General features: G+C 38.9%; 1 protein-coding gene across 3 annotated transcripts in view; it reads right to left on the bottom strand.

The window, feature by feature from the left end:
* The window catches only part of ARHGEF12 (Rho guanine nucleotide exchange factor 12), a 177,770-nt gene that overhangs the window by 17,908 nt on the left and 136,280 nt on the right, over nucleotides 1-23,582 (bottom strand). For all 3 annotated transcript variants that reach the window (XM_061440602.1, XM_061440600.1, XM_061440601.1), the window contains 14 exons: nucleotides 19,443-19,485; nucleotides 19,051-19,156; nucleotides 18,459-18,596; nucleotides 17,782-17,814; nucleotides 17,348-17,462; nucleotides 16,592-16,697; nucleotides 15,027-15,239; nucleotides 9,411-9,543; nucleotides 9,076-9,111; nucleotides 8,595-8,749; nucleotides 7,198-7,344; nucleotides 5,838-5,923; nucleotides 2,913-3,038; nucleotides 1,183-1,297 (listed from right to left, as the gene is read on the bottom strand). In XM_061440602.1, coding sequence (XP_061296586.1) covers nucleotides 1,183-1,297; nucleotides 2,913-3,038; nucleotides 5,838-5,923; nucleotides 7,198-7,344; nucleotides 8,595-8,749; nucleotides 9,076-9,111; nucleotides 9,411-9,543; nucleotides 15,027-15,239; nucleotides 16,592-16,697; nucleotides 17,348-17,462; nucleotides 17,782-17,814; nucleotides 18,459-18,596; nucleotides 19,051-19,156; nucleotides 19,443-19,485 — 1,552 coding nt within the window. The remainder of the gene's footprint in view (nucleotides 1-1,182; nucleotides 1,298-2,912; nucleotides 3,039-5,837; nucleotides 5,924-7,197; nucleotides 7,345-8,594; nucleotides 8,750-9,075; nucleotides 9,112-9,410; nucleotides 9,544-15,026; nucleotides 15,240-16,591; nucleotides 16,698-17,347; nucleotides 17,463-17,781; nucleotides 17,815-18,458; nucleotides 18,597-19,050; nucleotides 19,157-19,442; nucleotides 19,486-23,582) is intronic.

The following is a 23,582-nucleotide window of genomic DNA, read 5'->3' as shown; positions in this document are numbered from 1 at the left end:
AAAGCATACTAAGACCCTGAATATTTTTATACCAGGATAAAAAATCTACATCAGAATCTTAGTTTAGGTAGTCTTGGGACAGGTAAGACTTCTTATCACAGTCTTTAAGCATAAATACTAATTTTTAAAAAGAAATCAAATGTGAGGAGTGATGCTTTACATCGAGTATCAAGCCCACCCCAAGAAACGGGTTTCATTCACATTGTAAGCTTATATAAATGAGACTCCTTTCTCCTTGCAATTTCAAAGTGCATAGCCTACAAGATTATGTACAGTTGACTAGTTAAACAATAATTTTGAGTGATAAAATAATTAAAAATAGCTCCAAAATAAGTTTCTTTAAATCTGGGATTAAAGAAAGAAAATAACTTACAATACTTGTTATTAAAAGAAGATGAAATTCACCAAAATGTACTGAGATTGTGTTGAAGTTATGTTTTGGTAAAGAATACCAAATCACAATATTTAAAATTATAATCCTCTAAACAACAGTTCAATTATACTGAATAAATATATTAAAGTACAAAAATTAATGTGTATGAATATTTTCAAATTCCCAGGCATAAGAAATAGGCACTTAATTACACAGAAGTATTGAGAACTAAGTAAGTATAAGAACCTAAAGCTCAATTGAGAAACTCAGACTCACTTTGTATTTTAAAACAAGAGAGCTGGAGTGATAATACACTGACTGGACTTAATGAAAGTACATATCAATAGATATAAAACATCTCTTCAACCTGGTACAGGCCTTCACCAAAGGAAATAGGATGATACATGCTAGAGGAAGTATTGTTAAACTTTTCCTGTATATTTTACAGGCCAAATGGTCTTTGTCACAACTATTTAACCCTGTTGTACAGCAAAAGCAGTCAAGAGATAATATTTCAACAAGTGAGCATGACTGGCTGATTTATGTTCCAATAAAACTTTTCTTACAAAAATATGTGTGAGCCAGATTTAACCATGATCCACAGATTGCTTAAATCCTGTGCTTGAGCTACTAATGGAGCACATTAAATCAAAGAGCCTGAAGACAACTGGAATCTTGCTAGACTATTTTGCCATACTACTTGGAAATTCAAAGTGCCAGACACCAGGATGCTGTGAGAGATTATTCAGCAAAATGTGCTTTTGTTGTTGTTGCTCTTAAGCTCTTTAATTTCAGTGAGAATGCTGTACCTGTGTATTTGGCAATATTGTCCAGGAGAAGAGGGTACTTAGTAAGCCTCTGCATTTGAGTGGGAATGATATCCTTTAGCTGCAAACGACGACACAGTGGATTACTCTCAGCGTCCTAAAATTAAAGGCAAATAGTGAATTTGTAATTCTTATTAGGACTATAATTACCTAACATGCACCATATATTCATCATACAGTTCTGGTTCAGCATCACAGTTCTGGTTATTAAATCAAGACTTAAAACCTGCCAGGACATGCCACTGGCACACTCCACTTCTGTTTTCTTCTTTAATCATATAATGTAGCCTTTATCACTCAGCAAATGGCTCTGTGCTATCTGTTTAAGCAAGGATTGAGAACATCCATAATCATCTCTAAGAACTGCTTTCTTGTGAAAAAGTTTTATCTTTACATACTAAGAAAATCTAGTTATGTTTTCCAATGATTGGCTTTCCCACCAAAAGCTAATCAATCAGTTAATCTGCTATCTGCCACTCCAAGTAGGCACAGTAGATTATAAATATAGATATATCAGCTCAGCTGTAACAGAGGTCTGCAAACTTCTCAATAATATGCCAGACGTGGCTTTGAATGTCATCAGTCTCTGTCACAACTATTCCATTCCGCTGTTTTAACACAAAAGCAGCCAGAAATAACACCTAAAGGATTGAACTTGGCTCTGTGGAGTAGAGTTCTAAGAAGGCCTCCAAGATTCCAATTTTCTGGTGTACAACCTGTATAACCCACCCCCTGCCCTTGAGTGTGGACAGAACCTATCAATATGATGGGTTATCGCTCCTGTGATTAGGTGACTATCAGTTAACTCTGAGTCAATCAAAAAGGAGATTGTCCTAGGTGAGAATAACTTAATCAGAGGAGTCTTTAAAAGCAAGCTCTGTCAGAGAGACACGTTCCTACTGGCCTGGAAGAGAACACCACATCTCATAAACTGCCTACAGGGGCTATGTGGCAAAGAGATTTGGGCGCTTGCTAGGAGCCCAGAGCAGTTGCTAGCCAACAACAGCAAGACAGGGTTCTCGATTATACATTTACAAGGAAGTGAATTCTGCTGACAACTAGTGAGCTTGAGAGAGTCCCAGATGAGAACTGCAGCTGCAAGTGATACCTTGATTTCAGCCTGATGAAAGCATGAAGAAAGAACATAGATAAACTGTATTTGTACTCTTAAACTACAAAACTGTGACATGATACATCTGCATCAAGTTGCAACATTTGTGCTGATTTGTCTACAGCAATACAAAATAAACTGTGTTCCAATAAAACTTAATTTATAAAAACAGGGAAGAGGCCGGATATGGCCCACGGGCTCTAGTTTGCTGATGGTTATCTATACCAATATATATCCCAGTAAGCATGACTGCTGTTTGACTCTTCTCTGGGCTGGCTATAAGGCCCTTCTCAGGTTTTGACAGGATTATTTCAATAGTGTGCATGGCCATTTCCTGCAATATCTCCAAGACAATGTGGAGGCAATATCTTCTAAGTCAAATATTTTAATCCCATCATATATTCTTTATAATTCACCATTACAGTATCACCTTTATATCCTCCAGTAATTTAAGAGATAATGTATGGCTTTAAAAATGTAAACATAGATATAACCCTTATGCAAAATTTTAGTCTTAGAATTCCCCTAGTTCATTCCGTAATTGACCCCCAAAAAAACTGCATTTTTTTTTTTTTTTGGTTACATGACTCACTCAACTCACTTGCACAAAAGTCTGGAATCGAGAATCCTTTTTCTGACGAGACTTGATCATTTCCAGGGCAAAGGGTTGGTTACTGCAAAAGGTAGCAGCAGCATGTTTCAACTTTTCCTCCCCGGGTCCACTGAACTGTGCCAAGAACACAAAGAACACAATAGAGAATGGGATACTGAGCTTATGTAAGGCCAGGCAAAAAGACAGACAGCCACAATCCTTCCAGTATCCCAGTAAGTATCCCCAAGTGATAAGGAGCAGAAATCTACATATTTAATGTGGATTATCAAGGATTCTCCACTAAAAAACTTCTGACTCTGATGTATCCAGACCTTTTTTGATCATCGTATAATATTTTCTTGTTCACAGCTTACCACAACTTAACCTTTTCAGTCTATCCCACTTCTAAATCTGACAGAAAGGTTGACAGCTGGGGGATATGAGACACGAAATGCTTAAAGACTGAGATTACAATTAGATTTTCTTAGAATCTGACACCTTCACAAAAATTACTATCTTACTGCTCTAGGAAGAAAACCCTTGGGGTTCAAGCTTACTCTCTCACTTATGAAACCCAGGGCAGGTCATAACCCCTCTGGGTCACAATAAAACTAAATCACCTCTGCTTCACCTATGCAGAAGCTGGAGCTCCATCCCTTAAATTTCTCTTAGGGAAGATGCATGAGCCTATGAACCTCTTTTACTAAAAATTATACTTTTTACTGGCTTTCCAGGTAGTGCTACTGGTAAAGAACCCACCTGCCAACGCAGGAGATGTTAAGAGATGCGGATTCGACCCCTAAGTTGGGAAGATTCCCCTGGTGAAGAGGACAGCAATCCACTCCATTGTTCTGGCCTGGAGAACTCCATGGACAGAGGGGCCTAGTGGGCTACAGTCTATGGGGTCGCAAAGAGCTGGACACGACTGAGTGACTAAGTGCAGCACAGCACAGGGCATTTGTAGGTAAATGCTCAGTACTTTCCTCTTCAACTATGAAGCACGCAGAGTGATGTTTTAATAGGTTGCTCCAATGTTGTATTTTTATTTTAAATATGACACTCAACATATTTAGAGATGAGACTGGCAGAATTCTTGGTATGTTAGTCAATCTAGGTACCAGGCAATTACTAACAGCAGCTGGGTTTACAAAAGAAAATAACGCCCCAGGCTCAAGCAGTTTTACAGTGGTTTTACTAGCAGCAAAAGTACATATAAGGTGATCTCATGGGGCCAATACTGGAAAAATACTCTCCAAAACTATTTTTAAAAGATAAAATAAATCTAGACACCTATTTACGATTTCTGCTTTTAGTATTTCTGGCCAATGCTTTGCCCTAAATTAAGCATTTGTACCTAGCAGCAACTAGCCAAACTGGTTAGTCTATTTTGCTTTTCCTCAATCTCTTATAGGCAAAACACACTGGTCAAGAATACAGTTCTTTTTACATGCTCTAAAATAAATTTTCTGTCCCACTTTTAAGAGGTATCTCTTTTTCACATGTAATATTTATATAGTCCAAAGGGCTATTACAAGAGGACCAACTGTACTTTTGTACTTTATTAATGATGAATCTCACTTGACACTTGGTGTTAAACATTATTTATATGAGATGTAAATTAAACTGCTTCAGAATCAAGATAGATATCTTAAGTCCATATGACTCACAACTTTTTAATCCAAATGGAGAAGAAAATTGATGCTACGCTATGTCATACTACAAATTTTCTATTTCAAGTTTGGTAGTGTGCTGCCAAGCCCACAGAACTCAGAGATCAAGAAACAAAATGAGTCACACGACCACAGAGTAGCCACAGAATAAGCTGAATTTTCAAGGAAGTTAAGTCTCCTTAACAACAATAATGCCAGCATGGGTCTAAGGAGAAAATGCTTTGTAAAGTTCAGGAAATGCAAGGTGAGACTGGATTAGGATTCCCTGATCCTGTTTTACATGTCAAGTGGCTAATCATTAAGAAGAGATCTACTAATAGATTAGTAGATTCTGAGTCATGGTCTCACCATCAGAGAAAAGAGTAAGATGAAGATTGTTTTGGTCAACTTATCAGTGTTTAATCTTTCTAAAAGTTATCATTGTAAAATTACCAAAATCTTTTGGCATTTCCTCAAGCAGTCTACATACTGAAGTAAGTATCTGCTGGCATATCTAAACAGTTCCTGTTCAACCAGGGTTAAAATTTTGGGAACGTCACATGTTTTACTATTACTCATAGGCTTAACTATAGGACTTTCTTTAAGTGTCTAGATCAACTCCACTTTCATGTAGGAAGATTTTCTATATGCTCCAGTTTAGGTGTCCCCCAAAATAACCTGTATTCTCCCCTTTTTGTAACATTAATCACACCTGAAATAATGACTATTCTTTTTCCCCTACTGATTATAAGTTCCACAAGGGCAGGAGCCGTATCTGTTCTGACTGCCACTGTATCCCCAGCACCTAGAACAGTGAGTATATGCTGACAAAGAGTCAGCCAGAAAGATAAATGCAATCTGCCAAGCAGCTACTATAGTCTCTGAACCCTCTTTCCTTATACTGTAAATAAGGTTAAGTAATTTTCTCTTTTCTGCTTTTGTGATGGTAGCTCACAATCTGTAATTGTCCAGGGTTTTACAGTACATTTCTAAGATTTTGACAATAAAAGACAGCTAAAATTCCACATCAGTTAAATTATTTTTATCAAGGCCCATTTTACTCTACGTTCTTTAAAACACAAAGAACTATTATTTTTAATTTGATGAGAAAAGAGCATGCAGTTGAATGGGCACTTATTAGAAGACTAATTAAGAATACACACTTGGACCCTTTTTATCTTTACATGAAAGGATGAGTTTGCATACTTGGGAAGGTTAGCAGCTTAACCTTAAATCTGATCAAATGCCTATGAAAATTTTTAAATGAAATCACCAATGTCCTTACCCAGATCAGCAAATCTTCCCCAATCTGATCAATAACAGAGGTCTCATTCCTCTTCCGAATAGCCTTCATTTGCTCATTCAATCCAACTAAGGGGGTGGAAAACGATGAAAAAACATTAAGCATACATTCACTTCAGGCTGAGATACTGGTAGTGTCATGAATCTAAATTTAAAAAAAAAAGGATTTTCAGAGTAGTATGACTTCTTCCCTCATAGTTCAGTCAGTAAAGAATCTGCCTGCAATGCAGGAATCTGCCTGTGATGCAGGAGATCCAGGTTCAATTCCTGGGTCCAGAAGATCCCGCAGAGAAGGAAATGGCAACCCACTCCAGTATTCTTGCCTAGAAAATCCCATGGACAGAGGAACCTGGTGGGCTACGGTCCATGGGGTTGAAAGAGTCGGACACGACTTAGCGACTAAGCCACATAGCTTCTAATTGCCTTAAATATAAATCTGGACATAATTCCTATACATCTACATATTTTTAGTTCTATATGAAAACCAGCTGCCAAAGCATAAAATAATGTGGAAACGAGCACATTATATACGGTACAGGGGCATCAAATACGCATTTAACTTCAAGATTCCATCTGTAACCAGCCATGCTTGTAAGAAAACAAACTTCGACTGTACAAGTGACTCTGCCCACTATTCCTCTCAAAACGTGTGTTCCCAGGCAACGGACATCATCATGCTCAAATGTGTCACGCACACCGGTGAGACTCAGGAGCAAAAGGCAACTGTTCGGTGGGTGGGTGTTGCTAGGTGGTGATGGCATCCTTAATGAAAGACAGACTAAAAGTAAGGGTCCTGGAGAAACAGTGACTTAAAGAGAGAGGAACTGATACTATTGTCTCCAAAGCCCAAGATGACTACAACCAGGGACAGACAGCAGCACTGATTTTTAATGTATTCATTCAAGCATTCCAAGCAACAAAACCATAAAATAATTTAATTCCTGAATGTTTTGGATTATATATCAGTACTTACAAAATATATTTATACATATATTATACAGAGTATATATTTTAAAAAACATATATAATGTAAGTAATCAGGAATTTCCAAGGTTAATTTTAACTATTTATGTTTTTTGTCTTAGGCATTGACTTTAGGCCCTAAGTTCTGTGTTAATACTCTGAATAAAAAAAGTTGATGTGGTGAAAGTAAGGAATTGGGGAGAAATTCAAAGATCCAATTATTTCTTTATCTTATGCTCACATATAATTATAGAACTTTCAGGAATGCCAACATGGATACATTTATTTATAAGATTTTACTGTTATGGTGCCTTTTTATACCAACAATCTTTTATCTATTGGAAATGTTAGGAACAAAGATCAGAGTCAATTTATCTTACTGTGAAGTTGAAGAATATCTTCTAAATTTGAAAAAATTTTCCGTAGTTCTGAAGGTGACAAAATTCCTTCTCTGGACACTCGCTGATAAAACACTTGATCTAGAACCTTCAATGTTCGAACATGAGCTCTTTCAGTGTAGAACAATTCTAAGCAGAAAAATAGGAAACATAAAATGTTACCTTACTTAGAATGAGATCAAACATACACTTTGGCTGAAATTAAGAACCAAATGACTAATATAATCATTATTTATAGTTTTGACAGGATACGGTATCTCTGAAGTCACTTCTTAATTCCATGAAACCCTACTATATACTGGCTGTAAGAGTTGAATACTGCTAAATGAAAAGTATCATTTAAACCATTCTGTACTTACAAGATAACAATGTACTCCAAAATCCATGGGTTGCCAGCACCAACCAATCACAACTACAACATTAGAAAACTGTAAGTCCAAATATCACATAGTCTTTGAACTGAACCCTCTTCAAAAGTAATAGCATTCTATGTTATCTAACTTGCCTATTAACTCTAATTAATTAAGCAGGCTGCACTGGGTGCCCGCTGCTGCCCACGGACTTTCTCCAGCTGCAGCAAGCAGGGGCTACTCTCTGGTTGCGGCGGATTGGCTTCTTACTGTGGTGGCTTCTTCTGTTGCAGGGCACAGACTCTAGAGCACACGCTTCAGGAGTTGTGGCACAGAGGCTTAGCTGCCTCACAGGCGTGTGGGATCTTCCAGGACCAGGGACTGAACCCATGTCCCTTGCATTAGCAGGTGGATTCTTAACCACTGGACCACCAGGGAAGTCCTGCCTATAGACTCTCATTTCTGAGGCCAAACTTTTTAATTTCACCATGTCTCAATGTTGCTAGAGACAGGAAGCATATGTATTCAAATCACAACTTAAAGATAGTAATAGGTACAGCTTCTGTGTCATATATGCTAGGGTAAAATAAAGCACATTACACAAGGATAAAGGAAGACCTAGATTTTAGTTTTCTTCCCATCACTTACCAGCTGCATGATCCTGACTAATTCAATTAGTTATTCTGAGCCTTGGCTCTCTCATTTATAATCTACGCGCAAAAAAATAACAGAGCCTGAAAGTAAAGTGAGGGCACAAGTGTTGTCTCAATGATTCTTCATGTTTAAGATCTATGATGATATGAATTTTAAATAACTTGAATGCTAAACACATTTTCCTTTTAAATTATCAATAAGAATCATACAATCATTTGCATTTTTAAGTTGGAAAGTTCAGGGATCATCTATTAATTTCCTCTCTGTTCAAAACAAACATTGAGTATAAACTCTGAAGCAAACTCCAAGGTTTGGGGTTGGTTTAACTCTAATAAAACTCAATATATGTGAATAACAAAAATGAATTAAACTCACCATTAATTACTTCCTGTCTTTTGATCTCACAAGGCTTTAGTCCCAATAACACTTCTCGACTGACAAGCTGTTGCCAGTTGGGTGGGTCCGTCTCTAAGTCATTTTCAAACTGTTCATCCTCACTCTGACTTTCTCCAAAAGCTATGCTGTCAAACCTAATGAAGAACAAATAATGATTTCTATTTCAGGACATCACACGGACAATGGGAGACAGCACAAGTCTTTATGTTACAGTCAATTAGTCAGATTTCTGAAGTATTACTTAGCAGAGCCTAAAACATCATCCTCCCTTACAAAATAGCTTACATGTGTTATAAACACTTCCATAAATTTTTAAATAGTTGTGTTTATTAAGAAATTTCTTTTATACTAGCTAACAGATTTGTACATGGGGCTTTTTTTCCTTTAAAACTAGGACTTTAGGGAAAAAAGATATATTTCTTAAAATATGCCCACTGAAAGCTACTTTAGGATTACTTACTTTCGAAAGGGCTTTGGTGTCCCATGCTCAGTCACTCTAAGACAATGGAGAATAGACAGTCAACATACAAATAAAATGGTGATGAAAAAAACTGATGACAAAGATATTCAAAATTGTGTTAAACCACAGTGACCGATAAATAATTCTTCTGGATACTGCAATGACTTAATATCAAATAAATTTAAAAACATTTCAGTACCTAATATTTACTACCAATAAATTCTATTTCTTTCCCCAAAAAGCATGTAGAAAAAAACACTACTAAGTATAGGCATACTATACAGTGAGAAACTTTTAACAATGTCCTAAACACCCCTAAGACACCCCTGAATTACCTCTCCACTTCCCATTCTTCCTCCTGCACCTGGTCTAATGGAGGAGGTGGGAAATCAAAGATGGTGTTGGGAGTACGAGGAGTGCCATCCAAGGAGTCTCCAGATGCTGGCGTTTCTCCAGCTTGTTTTGATCCTGAAAAGACAAAAGTCAGACATTCAGATGCTGTTCACAAGGACAATGATTTAAAAAAAAAAAATTCAGTCCCCTAGAAAGCTTCAGTCTCAGCCATGGTCATATTCTTACTTAAACAACTGCAGGTTAGCTAGAAACAAAATTCTAACATAAAATTTTAACATGCAGTAAAAAATAAACTGGAATATCATTTTTCAGTTCAGTTCAATTCAGTCGCTCAGTCGTGTCTGACTCTGTGACCCCAAAGACTGCAGCATGCCAGGCTTCCCCATCCATCATTTTTACGCAGCTTAAAAAAAATCAACATAAGACACGGCAACTACTAGGAAGAGCACGTGATACGGAGAAACATTCTCTATATCCTTTTTACTCCAAGTACCAATCTTCTTCATTCAAATTTTAGTTATCATGATGGTCTACCTCCAAATAACTTCATATTTCTCATCTCTGAAGAGTCTGCTCACTTATTCATCCCATTTTCACTTCCCGTCCTTTTTTTCTTCCCATTCTTTAACATCTATATTATTATTCCTAGTTATCTGTTACTCCCTAAGTTTACATGATGGAATTATATATATATATTTATTCCAACAAGGCGTTAAGTGTCTTAACTTTCCTCTATGTCACATTAGGTATTTGTGTCCGTATCCTTCTCTTTAATTGTGTTTCTTTCCTTTTACCTTTCATGTCTTTCAGTTACATTTTTACTTGTATCCTTAAGAGGATTTTTTACATTTCCATTCTGATCTGCAGCCACAACTAAAAATATTCTATGCTTCGCCTAATAGGCTGATTCTAAGAGTCTGAAAAAAAAATAGTGTACTTACATTATTGTGACCATACACATATTGTAATACAACATACCCTATACATATTTTTCTTGCCAGGTTAAGAGGCATGTTACGTTAGGATTATGTTTTCTTTTCTACTGGTCCAATGCTACAACTCCTAGGTCACATGAAATAGAATGTTTATTACATTAAAGTCATACACTCCATCAGTCACTTTCAGATTATGCCTCTGTTTGCTTCATGTTTCAATCATGAAGTCTTCCTGTCATCAGCCACCTGTGGAAGCACAGAAGCAGGTCTCTTGGCCCTGTTAAGCTTTTACATGGCTGGCTGACATCCTGACTACAACTTTATGAGAGAGTCCAACCCAAAACTGCCTAGCTAAGGTGCTCCTGAGCTCCTCACACACCAAAAATGTGAAGTAGTAAATATTTTTTGTGTGTTACGCCATTAAGTTTTGGGATAATTTATTACAAAGCAATTGATAACTAATAAAACAGTTATTGTATATAACAGTTATATTAAGACTTCTTGGTCTCTGCTCCTTTTTCATAACATGCTATTCTTACTTTAGATATAATAACCTCTTTAATTTCTTCAAGAATACTATCTAATTTGGAGGTATTTTTATAAGTTCTTACTTATTACCTAAATTGTTTTCTGCTAGTGGCAGTTTTTCTGTTTATTTTGTATTTTCCTTTTTATGCCCCAAATAGGTTTGGTGGTATGGTTTTTCCTGTGGTCATGTATGGATGTGAGAGTTGGACTGTGAAGAAGGCTGAGCGCCGAAGAATTGATGCTTTTAAACTGTGGTGTTGGACAAGACTCTTGAGAGGCCCTTGGACTGCAAGGAGATCCAACCAGTCCATTCTGAAGGAGGATCAGCCCTGGGATTTCTTTGGAAGGAATGATGCTAAAGCTGAAACTCCAGTACTTTGGCCACCTCATGCGAAGAGTTGACTCATTGGAAAAGACTCTGATGCTGGGAGGGATTGGGGGCAAGAGGAGAAGGGGATGACAGAGGATGGGATGGCTGGATGGCATCACTGACTCGATGGACGTGTGTCTCAGTGAACTCCAGGAGTTGGTGATGGAAAGGGAGGCCTGGCGTGCTGCGATTCATGGGGTCGCGAAGAGTCGGACACGATTGAGCGACTGATCTGATCTGATCTTATCTGATTATCTTAGGTCTTGACTCTAATAACTTCTGCCAAAAGTGAGTAATGCTGCACATTTTTAAGAATGCAAGACTTAGCAGCTGACTTGACTTTCCTATTCTGCTATGTAGAAGTAGGATCCTTTCAGCTAGAAGCTCCTCTGAGTGGCATAAGCCCCTGGCATGCCTACTGCCAGGCTTTAGGTCCCCTAAAGTTAGCTTCAGGGCACTAATAGCATGGAGGACTTAAGAACTGTGTACCAAGGCCTTACACAATTCACTTAGCTTGTGCCAAGTCATGTCCAACTCTTTGTGACCCCATGGACTGCAGCATGCCAGGCTTCTCTGTCCTTCACTGTCTCCCCGAGTTTGCTCAAACTCTTGTCCACTGAGTCAGTGATGCCATCCAACCATCTCACCCTCTGTCGCTCCCTTCTCCCCCTGCCCTCAATCTTTCCCATCATCAGTGTCTTTTCTAATGAGTCAGCTCTTCGCATCAGGTGGCCAAGTATTGGAACTTCAGCTTCAGCATCAGTTCTTCCAGTAAATATTCAGGGTTGATTTCCTTTAGGATTGACTGTTTGATCTCCTTGCTGTCCAAGGGACTCTCAAGAGCTTTCTCCAGCAACACAATTTGAAAGCATCGGTTTTTCTTCAGCACTCAGTCTTCTTTATGGTCCAATTCTCACATACATAGATGACTACTGGAAAAACCATACCTTTAACTCTATGGATCTTTGTCGGCAAAGTGATGTCTCTGCTTTTTAATACACTGTCTATGTTTGGCACAGTTTTGCTTTCAAGGAGCAAGCATCTTTTCATTTCATGGCTGCAGTCACCATCCACAGTGATTTTGGAGCCAAAGAATATAAAATCTGCCACTGTTTCCACTTTTTCCCCATCTATTTGCCATGAAGTGATGGGACCAGATGCCATGATCTTAGTTTTTTGAATGCTGAGTTTTAAGCCAGCTTTTTCACGCTTTCATTCTCATGAAGATGCTCTTTAGTTCCTCTTCACTTTCTGCCATCAGGGTGGTTATCATCTGCGTATCTGAGATTGTTGATATTTCTCCCTGCAATCTTGATTCTAGCTTGTGAGTCATCCAGTCCAGCGTTTTGCATAAGGTACTCTGCATATAAGTTAAATAAGCAGTGTGACAATACACAGCCTTGACGTACTCCTTTCCCAATTTTGAGCCAGTCTGTTGTTCCATGTCTGGTTCTAACTGTTCCTTCTTGACCTGCATACAGCTTTTTCAGGTAAGGTGGTCTGGTATTCCCATCTCTGTAAGAATTCTCCACAGTTTGTTGTGATCCACACAGTCAAAGGTTTTTTAGTATAGTCAATGAAGCAGAAGTTGATGTTTTTCTGTAATTCCCTTGCTTTTTCTATGATCCAATGGATGTTGGCAATTTGATCTCTGGTTCCTCTGCCTTTTCTAAATTCAGCTTGTATATCTGGAAGTTCTTGATTCAAATACTGTTGAAGCCTAGCTTGAAGGATTTTGAACATTACCTTACTATCAATATGAAATGAACACAACTGTATGGTAGATTGAACATTCTTTGGCATTGCCCTTCTTTGGGATTGGAACGAAGACTGACCTTTTCCAGACCCGTGGCCACTGTTGAGTTTTCCAAATTTGCTGGCATATTGAGGGCAGTCCTTTCACAGCATCATCTTTTAGGATTTGAAAGAGCTCAATTGGAATTCCATCACCTCCACTAGCTTCGTTCATAGTAATGCTTCCAAAGGCCCACTTGGCTTCACACTCCAGGATGTCTGGCTCTGGGTGAGTGATCACACCATCATAGTTATCTGGGTCATTAATACCTTTTTTATAGAGTTCTTCTGTGTATTCTTGCCACCTCTTAATAGCTTTTGCTTATGTTAGGTACCTGCTGTTTCTGTCCTTTATTGTTCCCATCTTTACATGAAATGTTCCCCTGGTATCATCAATTTTCTTGACGAGCTCTCTAGACTTTCTCATTCTATTGTTTTCCCTCTATTTCTATGCACTGTTCATTTAAGAAGGCTTTCTTATCTCTCCTTGATATTCTCTGGAAATCTGCATTCAGTTGGGTATATCTTTCCCCTTCTACTTTGCCTTTCGCTTCTCTTCTTTGCTCAGCTATTTGTAAGGCCTCTTCAGACAATCACTTTGCCTTCTTGTATTTCTTTTTCTTTGGGATGGTTTTGGTCACCACCTCCTGTACAATGTTATGAACCTCTGTCCACAGTTCTTCAGACACTCTGTCTACCAGATCTCATCCCTTGAACTGTTCATCACCTCCACTGTAAAACCATAAGGGATTTGACTTGGGTCATACATGAATGACATAGTCATTTTCCCTACTTCGTTTAAGCCTGAATTTTGCAATGAGAAGCTTATGATCTGAGCCACAGTCAGCTTTAGGTCTTGTTTTTGCAGACTGTATAACCTTCTCCATCTCCGGCTGTAAAGAATATAATCAGTCTGACTTCAACTTCTGTAACAAAGAACATATTCATTTTCTTCTGATACAGGAATGACTGCTTATATTCTGTAATGTAAAAATCAGAAGTTGCTGACAGAACTGTTTTGATTATAGATGTGAATTCATCATTTTCAGTTTTACTTCTTCCTCATGCACTCTGTGACTCATATGACAACTCTAAGCCCAAGGTCTCTTTTGGGTTCCAATGGACAGACTGGCTCCCACCTTGGACTCCTTACACGAACTATGGGCTCCTACTTCCTTTATGTCCTTTCATCCATCAAACCACTCGTGCCCATTGCTGCTGCTGCTGCTAAGTCGCTTCAGTCGTGTCCGACTCTGTGCAACGCCACAGATGGCAGCCCACCAGGCTCCCCCGTCCCTGGGATTCTCCAGGCAAGAACGTTGGAGTGGGTTGCCATTTCCTTCTCTAGTGCATGAAAGTGAAAAGTGAAAGTGAAGTTGCTCAGTCGTGTCCGACTCCTAGCGACCCCATGGACTGCAGCCTACCAGGCTCCTCCGTCCATGGGATTTTCCAGGCAAGAGTACTGGAGTGGGATGCCATTGCCTTCTCCATCCCATTAATCTCCCCCAAATTTATGGAAATCTCTTATGAATAAGAATATCTTCTCTTCCTCGGCTTCTTTCCTCTTTTTGCTTTTTCTTTATTCATTACCTCCCATTCTTTTATTTACTGTATATGCTTCTAACTTCTGACCAGTCCTCTCAACACTCCCCATAACTTGAATATTTTATTTATGGTATTTATGACTACTTCCCCAGAAGGCTAAGCTACATGGGGCAAAAATCTATGTATAATTCTCGCATGCTAATGTTTGCTACAGAGATAATGCCTGACAGAAAACTCCATAAATATTTTCTGAATGGATAATAACTCAAAATTACCATTCAGAATAGATTTGTCACTGGTTATAGGATACTAAAATCTTTAAACTGTGACTCAGTCCTGATTCAAATAATCTGCCCCTCTATTTCTTAGTATGGTTGTTTTAAAATCCTGATGCTTAGCTAAGTTGAATGACAGCATTAGCTCACCCATATCATTCTCTTTCCCTCCTTCCTGGGAAAGAGTGGCCCCTGCAACCATGGAGGACGTGGAATTGGCTGGCAGGTATCCAGTGTCTGCTCCTTCACTTGCTGACCCACTCTGGCGCAGCTTCGCAGAATCCTGAGGCTCAGGACTCACAGATGAGGGTGTGGACAAGTGCTTAGGGTGGCGCTGCTTCTGCAGTTCCATGGCTCTGCCAACTGAACAGAAAGCAACGGCTAGTAATCATGTGGCAAAACAGCTTTAAAGAAGATGACGAAAAGAATTCGAAAGAACATGGTGGGCCCTAGAAACACAGAACAAGAATTACACAGAGTGAGGAAGAGAGAGAGAGATAAAAAGATAGGAAGGAAGGGAGAAAAAAAGTAAGGAAGAAAGAGAAGGAAGGAGGTGGGCCATGGAGATAGAGAGAAAGGCAGGGAAGAGTGAAAGAGGAGGAGGAGAAAAGGGTGGGAGAAGGTAGAAGATGAGGGGGAGAGAGAAGAGGCAGAGGAAGAAGGGTCATGAGAAAAGGAGCTGAGAAGACCAGCACTGGGTGTGGGGAGAGGGGATACCGACAGACAGAGATGGATACACCACAAAGCTGTATTCCTCTGTCAGAGTGAAGATGAAGCCCGCTGGCTCTGTGAACTCTTAGCAAGCCTCTACCCCACTCCTCCCTAACACTCACAATTTCATCATGACATGCCTCAGAGACCATGCAGAATAATCCCCATCCTGCCTGTTACCAGTGTTTACATCAGTCACCATAAGAAGCACCCCAGAGCTGTGCACATCTTCACATAGCTCGTTATATCTCTAATCCTAAAATTCTTCCTTCCCTAAGTCCTACAATTCTTCTTCTGAATCCCTTTAACAGATGGTTAAGTTTTCCATTCTCCTCAACCTCTTCTCTAAAGATTTCCTTCATCTTCTCAGTGTTTCTCAACAAGGGGCACCACTGACATTTGAATGAGGATTCTTCATAGGGTGGGACACTCAGCTTTGCTGGATCACAACACCCGCCCCCAACTCCAACTGTGCCAGTATTTTGAAATGTGGTGCTGCCCAATGTGAGGACCACTGCAGGACCTAATTTCTCTCCCATAGCACCACCTCCACTTCTCCTGTAGCCCTCTCTAGGACAGCATCTCTCCACTAGGCCTGAGGGTGGCGGGACATCAGGAAATAAAGCACAATGAAGAGGTGGAGAACAGTTAAGTATGGAGAAAATGAGTCACGTATGTACAAAAAGACAAAGTATGATGGTGAAGTTTGTGTACATTTTGTTTTATGAATTTAACAATCAGAAAGTGAATGCAACAAAGTCAGAACAGGTAAGTAAATTATGTTATGAACAGCTGATGGGATGTTCTACTGCCATTAAACACGACAACTGTGAAGTCTAACTGAACACCGGGGGTTTAGAAATGACACTGAATAGAAAACAGTGGAGGTTCAGTGGAAACATTTCTAGAACATCTTTCTCCAGCAACCCAACCTAGCTGAATGAGCCTCTGATCTAAAGACGGCATGGAATGGTGGGAATGCAGCATCTCAGACTTCAACTTACTTGCGCTGTTGTCGTGGCGGCTTGGTCTCCTAGGGGGTCCCAGGATGCTGGTGAATCCTCTTCGCTTCCCCTTTTCTTCGCCTTCTCTATCTTTCTTCATACTTTGCTAGAATCAAGGTACAATCAAAGAGGTAAGAGACGCACAATCCTAATGGTCAGGTTGAAAGAAACTGGCCACATGTAAATTAAAGACACACAACGGGCGCTCGTTGGAAGCTGGCACACAGCACTATGTACACTCCAAACTCAAGATGCCTTTTCAAACCCTTCAGAGCTGACAATTTTGGAAAGTAAAAGGTATTTTTACAACACATTTACTGGGAGCTTGTTTTAAGTAACTCATTCATCTCTTGAATAATATTTGCTAAGCTAATAATGTCTGAAGGCACAATGCTAAAAGATGGGGTACAACGAAGGAGGAGGCCCTTATCTTCATCCAGCTTTACAATCTAACAACATAAACAATTATAAACATCGAGAGGAACCGTAAAGGAAAAGCATGGGGTCGAAACAAAGCTGACGATGGCTCTCTGTGTAAACTCCTGTTTTCACTTTTCATATCATCTAACAGTTAGTTCGTACGCCTGGATTTCTCACTGGATTTTGAGTTTCTTGAGAACAGGGACCGTATCTTATTCCTGCTGGCATGCTTAGCACTAATTTGCTGAAAAAGTAAACACTAAGAAGAAGGAAAGCCGTGCAGTCAGACATAAGAAGCATGGCGACCTGAACACACTGTTATTACTCCAGTTTTACCTTGATTTTTGGAAGGAATCCAATCCGACCTCGCTTGTGCTCCAAATTTCGAGGTTCTTTCACTTTTACTCCCAAATGTTTCATGTACATGAGAATAACATACTGCATTGTCGAACTGGGGGAGAAAGGATTAAGTAAAATAAGACTTCTGGGAAGGGACAGTAGGTAAATAAAGATATCAAATGACTTCCAAAACCCCCTTGCTCAAAGTCTTAGAATTCATCAAGTGAAACATAAAGAGCTATCTACTCACTGTGACCAGTAAAGATTCTACTCAAGATACTAGAATATTAGTCACATAAAATACAAGCCACCAGAGACAGTCTGTATTTTTAAGTTAAAAGAAATAAATCTTAATTTAGGACAGGAGAAAAGACAGTTTCTTTTTTTTTTTTTTTGGTCTTTAAAATTCTAGGAAAAAATAGTTACATTACCTCTTTTCTTCTTCTACAGCCTGAGCAGTCATCCTAAAAATGAAAGCATTTAAAATGAAATATTACAGTTTAATAAAAGAGTTGTTACTAAACTCAGATAACTGATCAACAAAATAGAGTCAAGTTCATGGAATTCTCCAGGCAAGAATACTGCAGTGGATAGCCATTCCCTTCTCCAGGGGATCTTCCCGACCCAGGATCAAACCCAGGTCTTCCACACTGCAGGCAGATTCTTTACCATCTGAGCCACCAGGGAAGCCCCTGTGGCACAGTAAATGCTTTGGGACCCACTCTAAGTCTCTGTCACCTGTAATGATATATCAGAAAAATTGTGATCCCTGAAGGATCATTTTTTCATCATCAACTTGCTATAAATGTTTTATAGCAAGAAACATTTCCAAAGCCTGTGAATTAAAGCCAATGTAAGTATTCAACCTGTTTTTGATCAGCTAGAAATTCAACAGTTACTCATTTTACCAATACCCAGAAAAAGAAATACAAGAACGTCATCTACGATATCAGCATAAACTTAAGATTCCAGCTTCTCAAGTATTATCACAAGGCAAACAGCTGTACATAAACAACCTGACACCCTTTCTAAATTTGTTCAAATGTACTTTACACATAATTATCATCTCAGTAGAGAGGGCGTTTCTACATGTATTTCTATTACTTACAACACTTCTTCAATTTTGGCAACAATCTGTTCTGCACATGCCCGTTCCTTCTCCAAAGTTAACCGGTCCTTGTCTCGCTCTACATCAAGTTTAGTCAGTTCACTTTCAGCCAGGGTCAGCCCCATGCTGCGCTTCTGCCTAAAGGGAATAGGAGAAATTTCCTGAGGCAGCCTAGAGGGTAATTTCCTGAGTTACCTAGAGGGTAACTATCTCCCTCTGGAGACGCTTCATCGGAGTTTCCATAGTTATGAATTTCTAGCAACAGGTAAAATGTCATGCTTTTCTATTTGGGGGCCCATGTCACCTGGGACACTGGAGGAAGAAAATTCTAGAGGAAGTCACTCAACAGAACACATATCCCGAAGGACACACTTGGCACAGACAGGTACTAAGCTCAATTCCTGCCAGCCATAAGGAACGGGGACCATGCACTCTCAGTACCATGCCAAGCTTTCGACGCCAGAACTTCATTAGGTTTTAGTAACAGTGATAGAGACCACATGTTATGCCAAGGAATGTGTAACCTTTTCCTACCTAGAAAGAAAACTAATTCAGGACAACCATATCAGCTTCTGTTGACCACAGGGCTTACCGAAAATCTTCCAAGTGCCTCTGAACTTCTGGGTGGACTCTTTCTTGCATAGTCTGGATATAGTGGCGATGTAGATCCTCAGGAATAAGCTCTGGTCGTCTTTTTTCTGCATAAATACAAGAAATCACCTGATCTAAAGGCACATTCTGTGCATTGTAACTGGCACTACTTGGTGTAAACTTAAAGTAAGATAAAGAGATACTCAACATATTTTAAGTATTTTAATCTTAGAACTCACATTTCATTTACTCTGAAGTGTATTATAGGCTCTTTTACTGTTGTGATTCATATGACCTACTCGTCACTGTGTAACAGATAAAACCTCTAGAGAGGAGCTGAGCTACCTATCTACAGAGATGCAATCCTCTGGCACACTGGTGCTCCAGACTTACCTAGATCTACTGATATTTCATCAGGAACAGAAACCTTCAGGTGCTAAAACAAAAATGCAAACAAAAAGTGAAATAGCACTTAGGGTCTTTCAGGATCCATATCAGTACTTACATAAAATAAAGAGAAAAAACTTGAATACCTATATTTATAAGTATATTCATGTATAAGCTCATTTGTGGGGTACCACCCATCTAAATTTCCCAGCTTTGGAATATTCTATGGTTTGAACTTGAAAATAAGCCCTTTCCTCAAGGATCATGTTATAAAAGAAATACCTACAATCCATTTTACTAGATGACTGGATGCTTTTGTGCCTTATTTATTCCTGTTGGCTTTGGCTTTCTAGAATGAATGAATATTGGTTTGGGCTTTTGAGAATCACTGGTTAAGATAATTGGTCATACACTGTTTGAATCAATATAGATAAAAAGCTAAACTGTATGTAGATAACCATATGAAAAACTTACTCATGTATAACAATTTTATTCACTGTATTTGAGACACTCACACTGAAGACCATGATATTCCCAATCATATTCGTATATAAAGCTGAAGAACCCTCATAAGAAGTCATGCTCCCAACGAGAAAGTGCTGGATATCAATGTTGAAGCTCTGGAGTCTTAAATCTCTAGTTCTTACATCTGCAGTTCTAACTACTGAAATAAGATAACTGTGTCATAATTAACTTCTTCTTAGCTATATTTTTTCACATGACAACTGCAGTTTGTGATCCCATTACCAGATAATTTTCTCCTGTTAATTTGGGAAATGTCTCAGAAAAAATTATTTTGCATTTGGAGAAAATATATTATCTTCTTCAAATTTACTCTGTATTATACACCCACTTAAGTCATATCCTTCCAGAATTAAAAAAAAAATTAATGTAGGATCTGAAGTTTTACATCTGAAAATAAGTTACTGCTAAAAATTAAGAGAGCTCTAATATTTATTTGAAGAGCAGTTGAAATGGATTTCAAAGCTTTCTCTTTATCTTAAGTTGCTATAAAGTAGCTCAAGCCAACTTTCCAGAAGTACTTCTAGCACAAATGCAAGAAGTATATATACGTTCATTTCTGTATGTGCGTATTTATATGAAATAATATCACCTGTGGCATAAAAGAATAATTAGCAAATTAATCTAGCAGGGTTCTTACACTTTGATGTTAATAAGCAGCAAAATACAAGAAATCACCTGATCTGAAGGCACATTCTGTGCCTTAGCATGGAATGCTCTTAAGAAATGTCAAGTTCATATAAACTTCAGTATACTGTCATTTCTTCATTGAAGAAAATCATCTTAATAAATATAATGTGTAATATTTTAAACAATGGCATTATAATCAGAACCCTAACCAATCCATTCAGCAACTATCTGAGTGACCACTCTGTCAGGATCTATTCAGTTTTGGGAAAACAGCAGTGAACAAACAGAATAAAAGACATCTGCCCTAATGGAGCTTCATTCAGGGCAGAGGAGCAGGAATATAGACAGATAAAAATAAAGAAAAAAATATAAATTCTATGGACAAAAATAACACAGGAAAGGTGACAGAAAGCATGGGGGATGAAATTTTAAGTAAGTTGGTCAGGGAAGGCCCACTGAGAAGGTACTGAAAGGGTAACTCCCCGGGTCGGTAGGTGCCCAATATGCTACTGGAGATCAATGGAGAAATAACTCCAGAAAGAATGAAGGGATGGAGCCAAAGCAAAAACAATACCCAGTTGTGGATGTGATTGGTGATAGAAACAAGGTCTGATGCTGTAAAGAGCAATACTGCATAGGAACCTGAAATGTCAGGTCCATGAATCAAGGCAAATTGGAAGTGGTCAAACAGGAGATGGCAAGAGTGAACATTGACATTCTAGGAATCAGCGAACTAAAATGGACTGGAAAGGGTGAATTTAACTCAGATAACCCCTATATCTACTACTGTGGGCAGGAATCCCTTAGAAAAAATGGAGTAGCCATCATGGTCAACAAAAGACTCCGAAATGCAGTACTTGGATGCAATCTCAAAAACGACAGAATGATCTCTGTTTGTTTCCAAGGCAAACCATTCAATATCACGGTAATCCAAGTCTATGCCGCAACCAGTAGTGCTGAAGAAGCTGAAGTTGAACAGTTCTATGAAGACCTACAAGACCTTTTAGAACTAACACCCAAAAAAAGATGTCCTTTTCATTATAGGGGACTGGAATGCAAAAGTAGGAAGTCAGGAAACACCTGAAGTAACAGGCAAATTTGGCCTTGGAGTACGGAATGAAGCAGGGCAAAGGCTAATAGAGATTTGCCAAGAGAACACACTGGTCATAAAAAACACTCTTCCAACAACATAAGAGAAGACTCTATACATGGACATCACCAGATGGTCAACACCGAAATTAGACTGATTATATTCTTTGCAGCCAAAGATGGAGAAGCTCTATACAGTCAGCAAAAACAAGACCAGGAGTTGACTGTGGCTCAGATCATGAACTCCTTATTGTCAAATTCAGATTTTATTGAAGAAAGTGGGGAAAACCACTAGACCACTGAGGTATGACCTAAATCAAATCCCTTATGATTATACAGTGGAAGTGAGAAATAGATTTAAGGGCCTAGATCTGATAGAGTGCCTGGGTGGAGGTTCGTGACATTGTACAGGAGACAGGGATCAAGGCCATCCCCATGGAAAAGAAATGCAAAAAAGCAAAATGGCTGTCTGGGGAGGCCTTACAAATAGCTGTGAAAAGAAGAGAAGCAAAAGCAAAGGAGAAAAGGAAAGATATAAGCATCTGAATGCAGAGTTCCAAAGAACAGCAAGGAGAGATAAGAAAGCCTTCCTCAGCGATCAATGCAAAGAAATAGAGGAAAACAACAGAATGAGAAAGACTAGAGATCTCTTCAAGAAAATTAGAGATACCAAGGGAACATTTCATGCAAAGATGGGCTCGAAAAAGGACAGAACGGTATGGACCTAACAGAAGCAGAAGATATTAAGAAGAGGTGGCAAGAATACACAGAAGAACTGTACAAAAAAGAGTTTCACGACCCAGATAATCATGATGGTGTGATCACTCACCTAGAGCCAGACATCCTGGAATGTGAAGTCAAGTGGGCCTTAGAAAGCATCACTACAAAAAAAGCTAGTGGAGGTGATGGAATTCCAGTTGAGCTACTTCAAATCCTGAAAGATGATGCTGTGAAAGTGCTGCACTCAATATGCCAGCAAATTTGGAAAACTCAGCAATGGCCACAGGACTGGAAAAGGTCAGTTTTCATTCCAATCCCAAAGAAAGGCAATGCCAAAGAATGCTCAAACTACTGCACAATTGCACTCATCTCACACGCTAGTAAAGTAATGCTCAAAATTCTCCAAGCAAGGCTTCAGCAGTACATGAATCATGAACTTCTAGATGTTCAAGTTGGTTTTAAAAAGGCAGAGGAACCAGAGATCAAATTGCCAACATCCGCTAGATCATCAAAAAAGCAAGAGAGTTCCAGAAAAACATCTATTTCTGCTTTATTGACTATGCCAAAGCCTTTGATTGTGTGGATCACAATAAACTGTGGAAAAGTCTGAAAGAGATGGGAATACCAGACCACCTGACCTGCCTCTTGAGAAACCTATATGCAGGTTAGGAAGCAACAGTTAGAACTGGACATGGAACAACAGACTGGTTCCAAATAGGAAAAGGAGTACGTCAAGGCTGTATATTGTCACCCTGCTTATTTAACTTATATGAAGAGTACATCATGAGAAACGCTGGGCTGGAAGAAGCACAAGCTGGAATCAAGACTGCTGGGAGAAATATCAATAACCTCAGATATGCAGATGATACCAGCCTTATGGCAGAAAGTGAAGAGGAATTAAAAAAGCCTCTTGATGAAAGTGAAAGAGGAGAGTGAAAAAGTTGGCTTAAAGCTCAACATTCAGAAAACTAAGAATATGGCATCCAGTCCCATCACTTCATGGGAAATAGATGGGGAAACAGTGGAAACAGTGTCAGACTTTATTTTGGGGGCTTCAAAATCACTGCAGATGGTGATTGCAGCCATGAAATTAAAAGATGCTTACTCCTTGGAAGGAAAGTTATGACCAGCCTAGACAGCATATTGAAAAGCAGAGATATTACTTTGCCAACATAGGTCCGTCTA

Source organism: Bos javanicus, chromosome 15 (assembly GCF_032452875.1).
Source record: "Bos javanicus breed banteng chromosome 15, ARS-OSU_banteng_1.0, whole genome shotgun sequence".
NCBI classification, from domain to species: domain Eukaryota; kingdom Metazoa; phylum Chordata; class Mammalia; order Artiodactyla; family Bovidae; genus Bos; species Bos javanicus.
The sequence above is the reverse complement of the archived record's forward strand: the minus strand, read 5'-3'. Positions and strand labels throughout refer to the sequence as shown.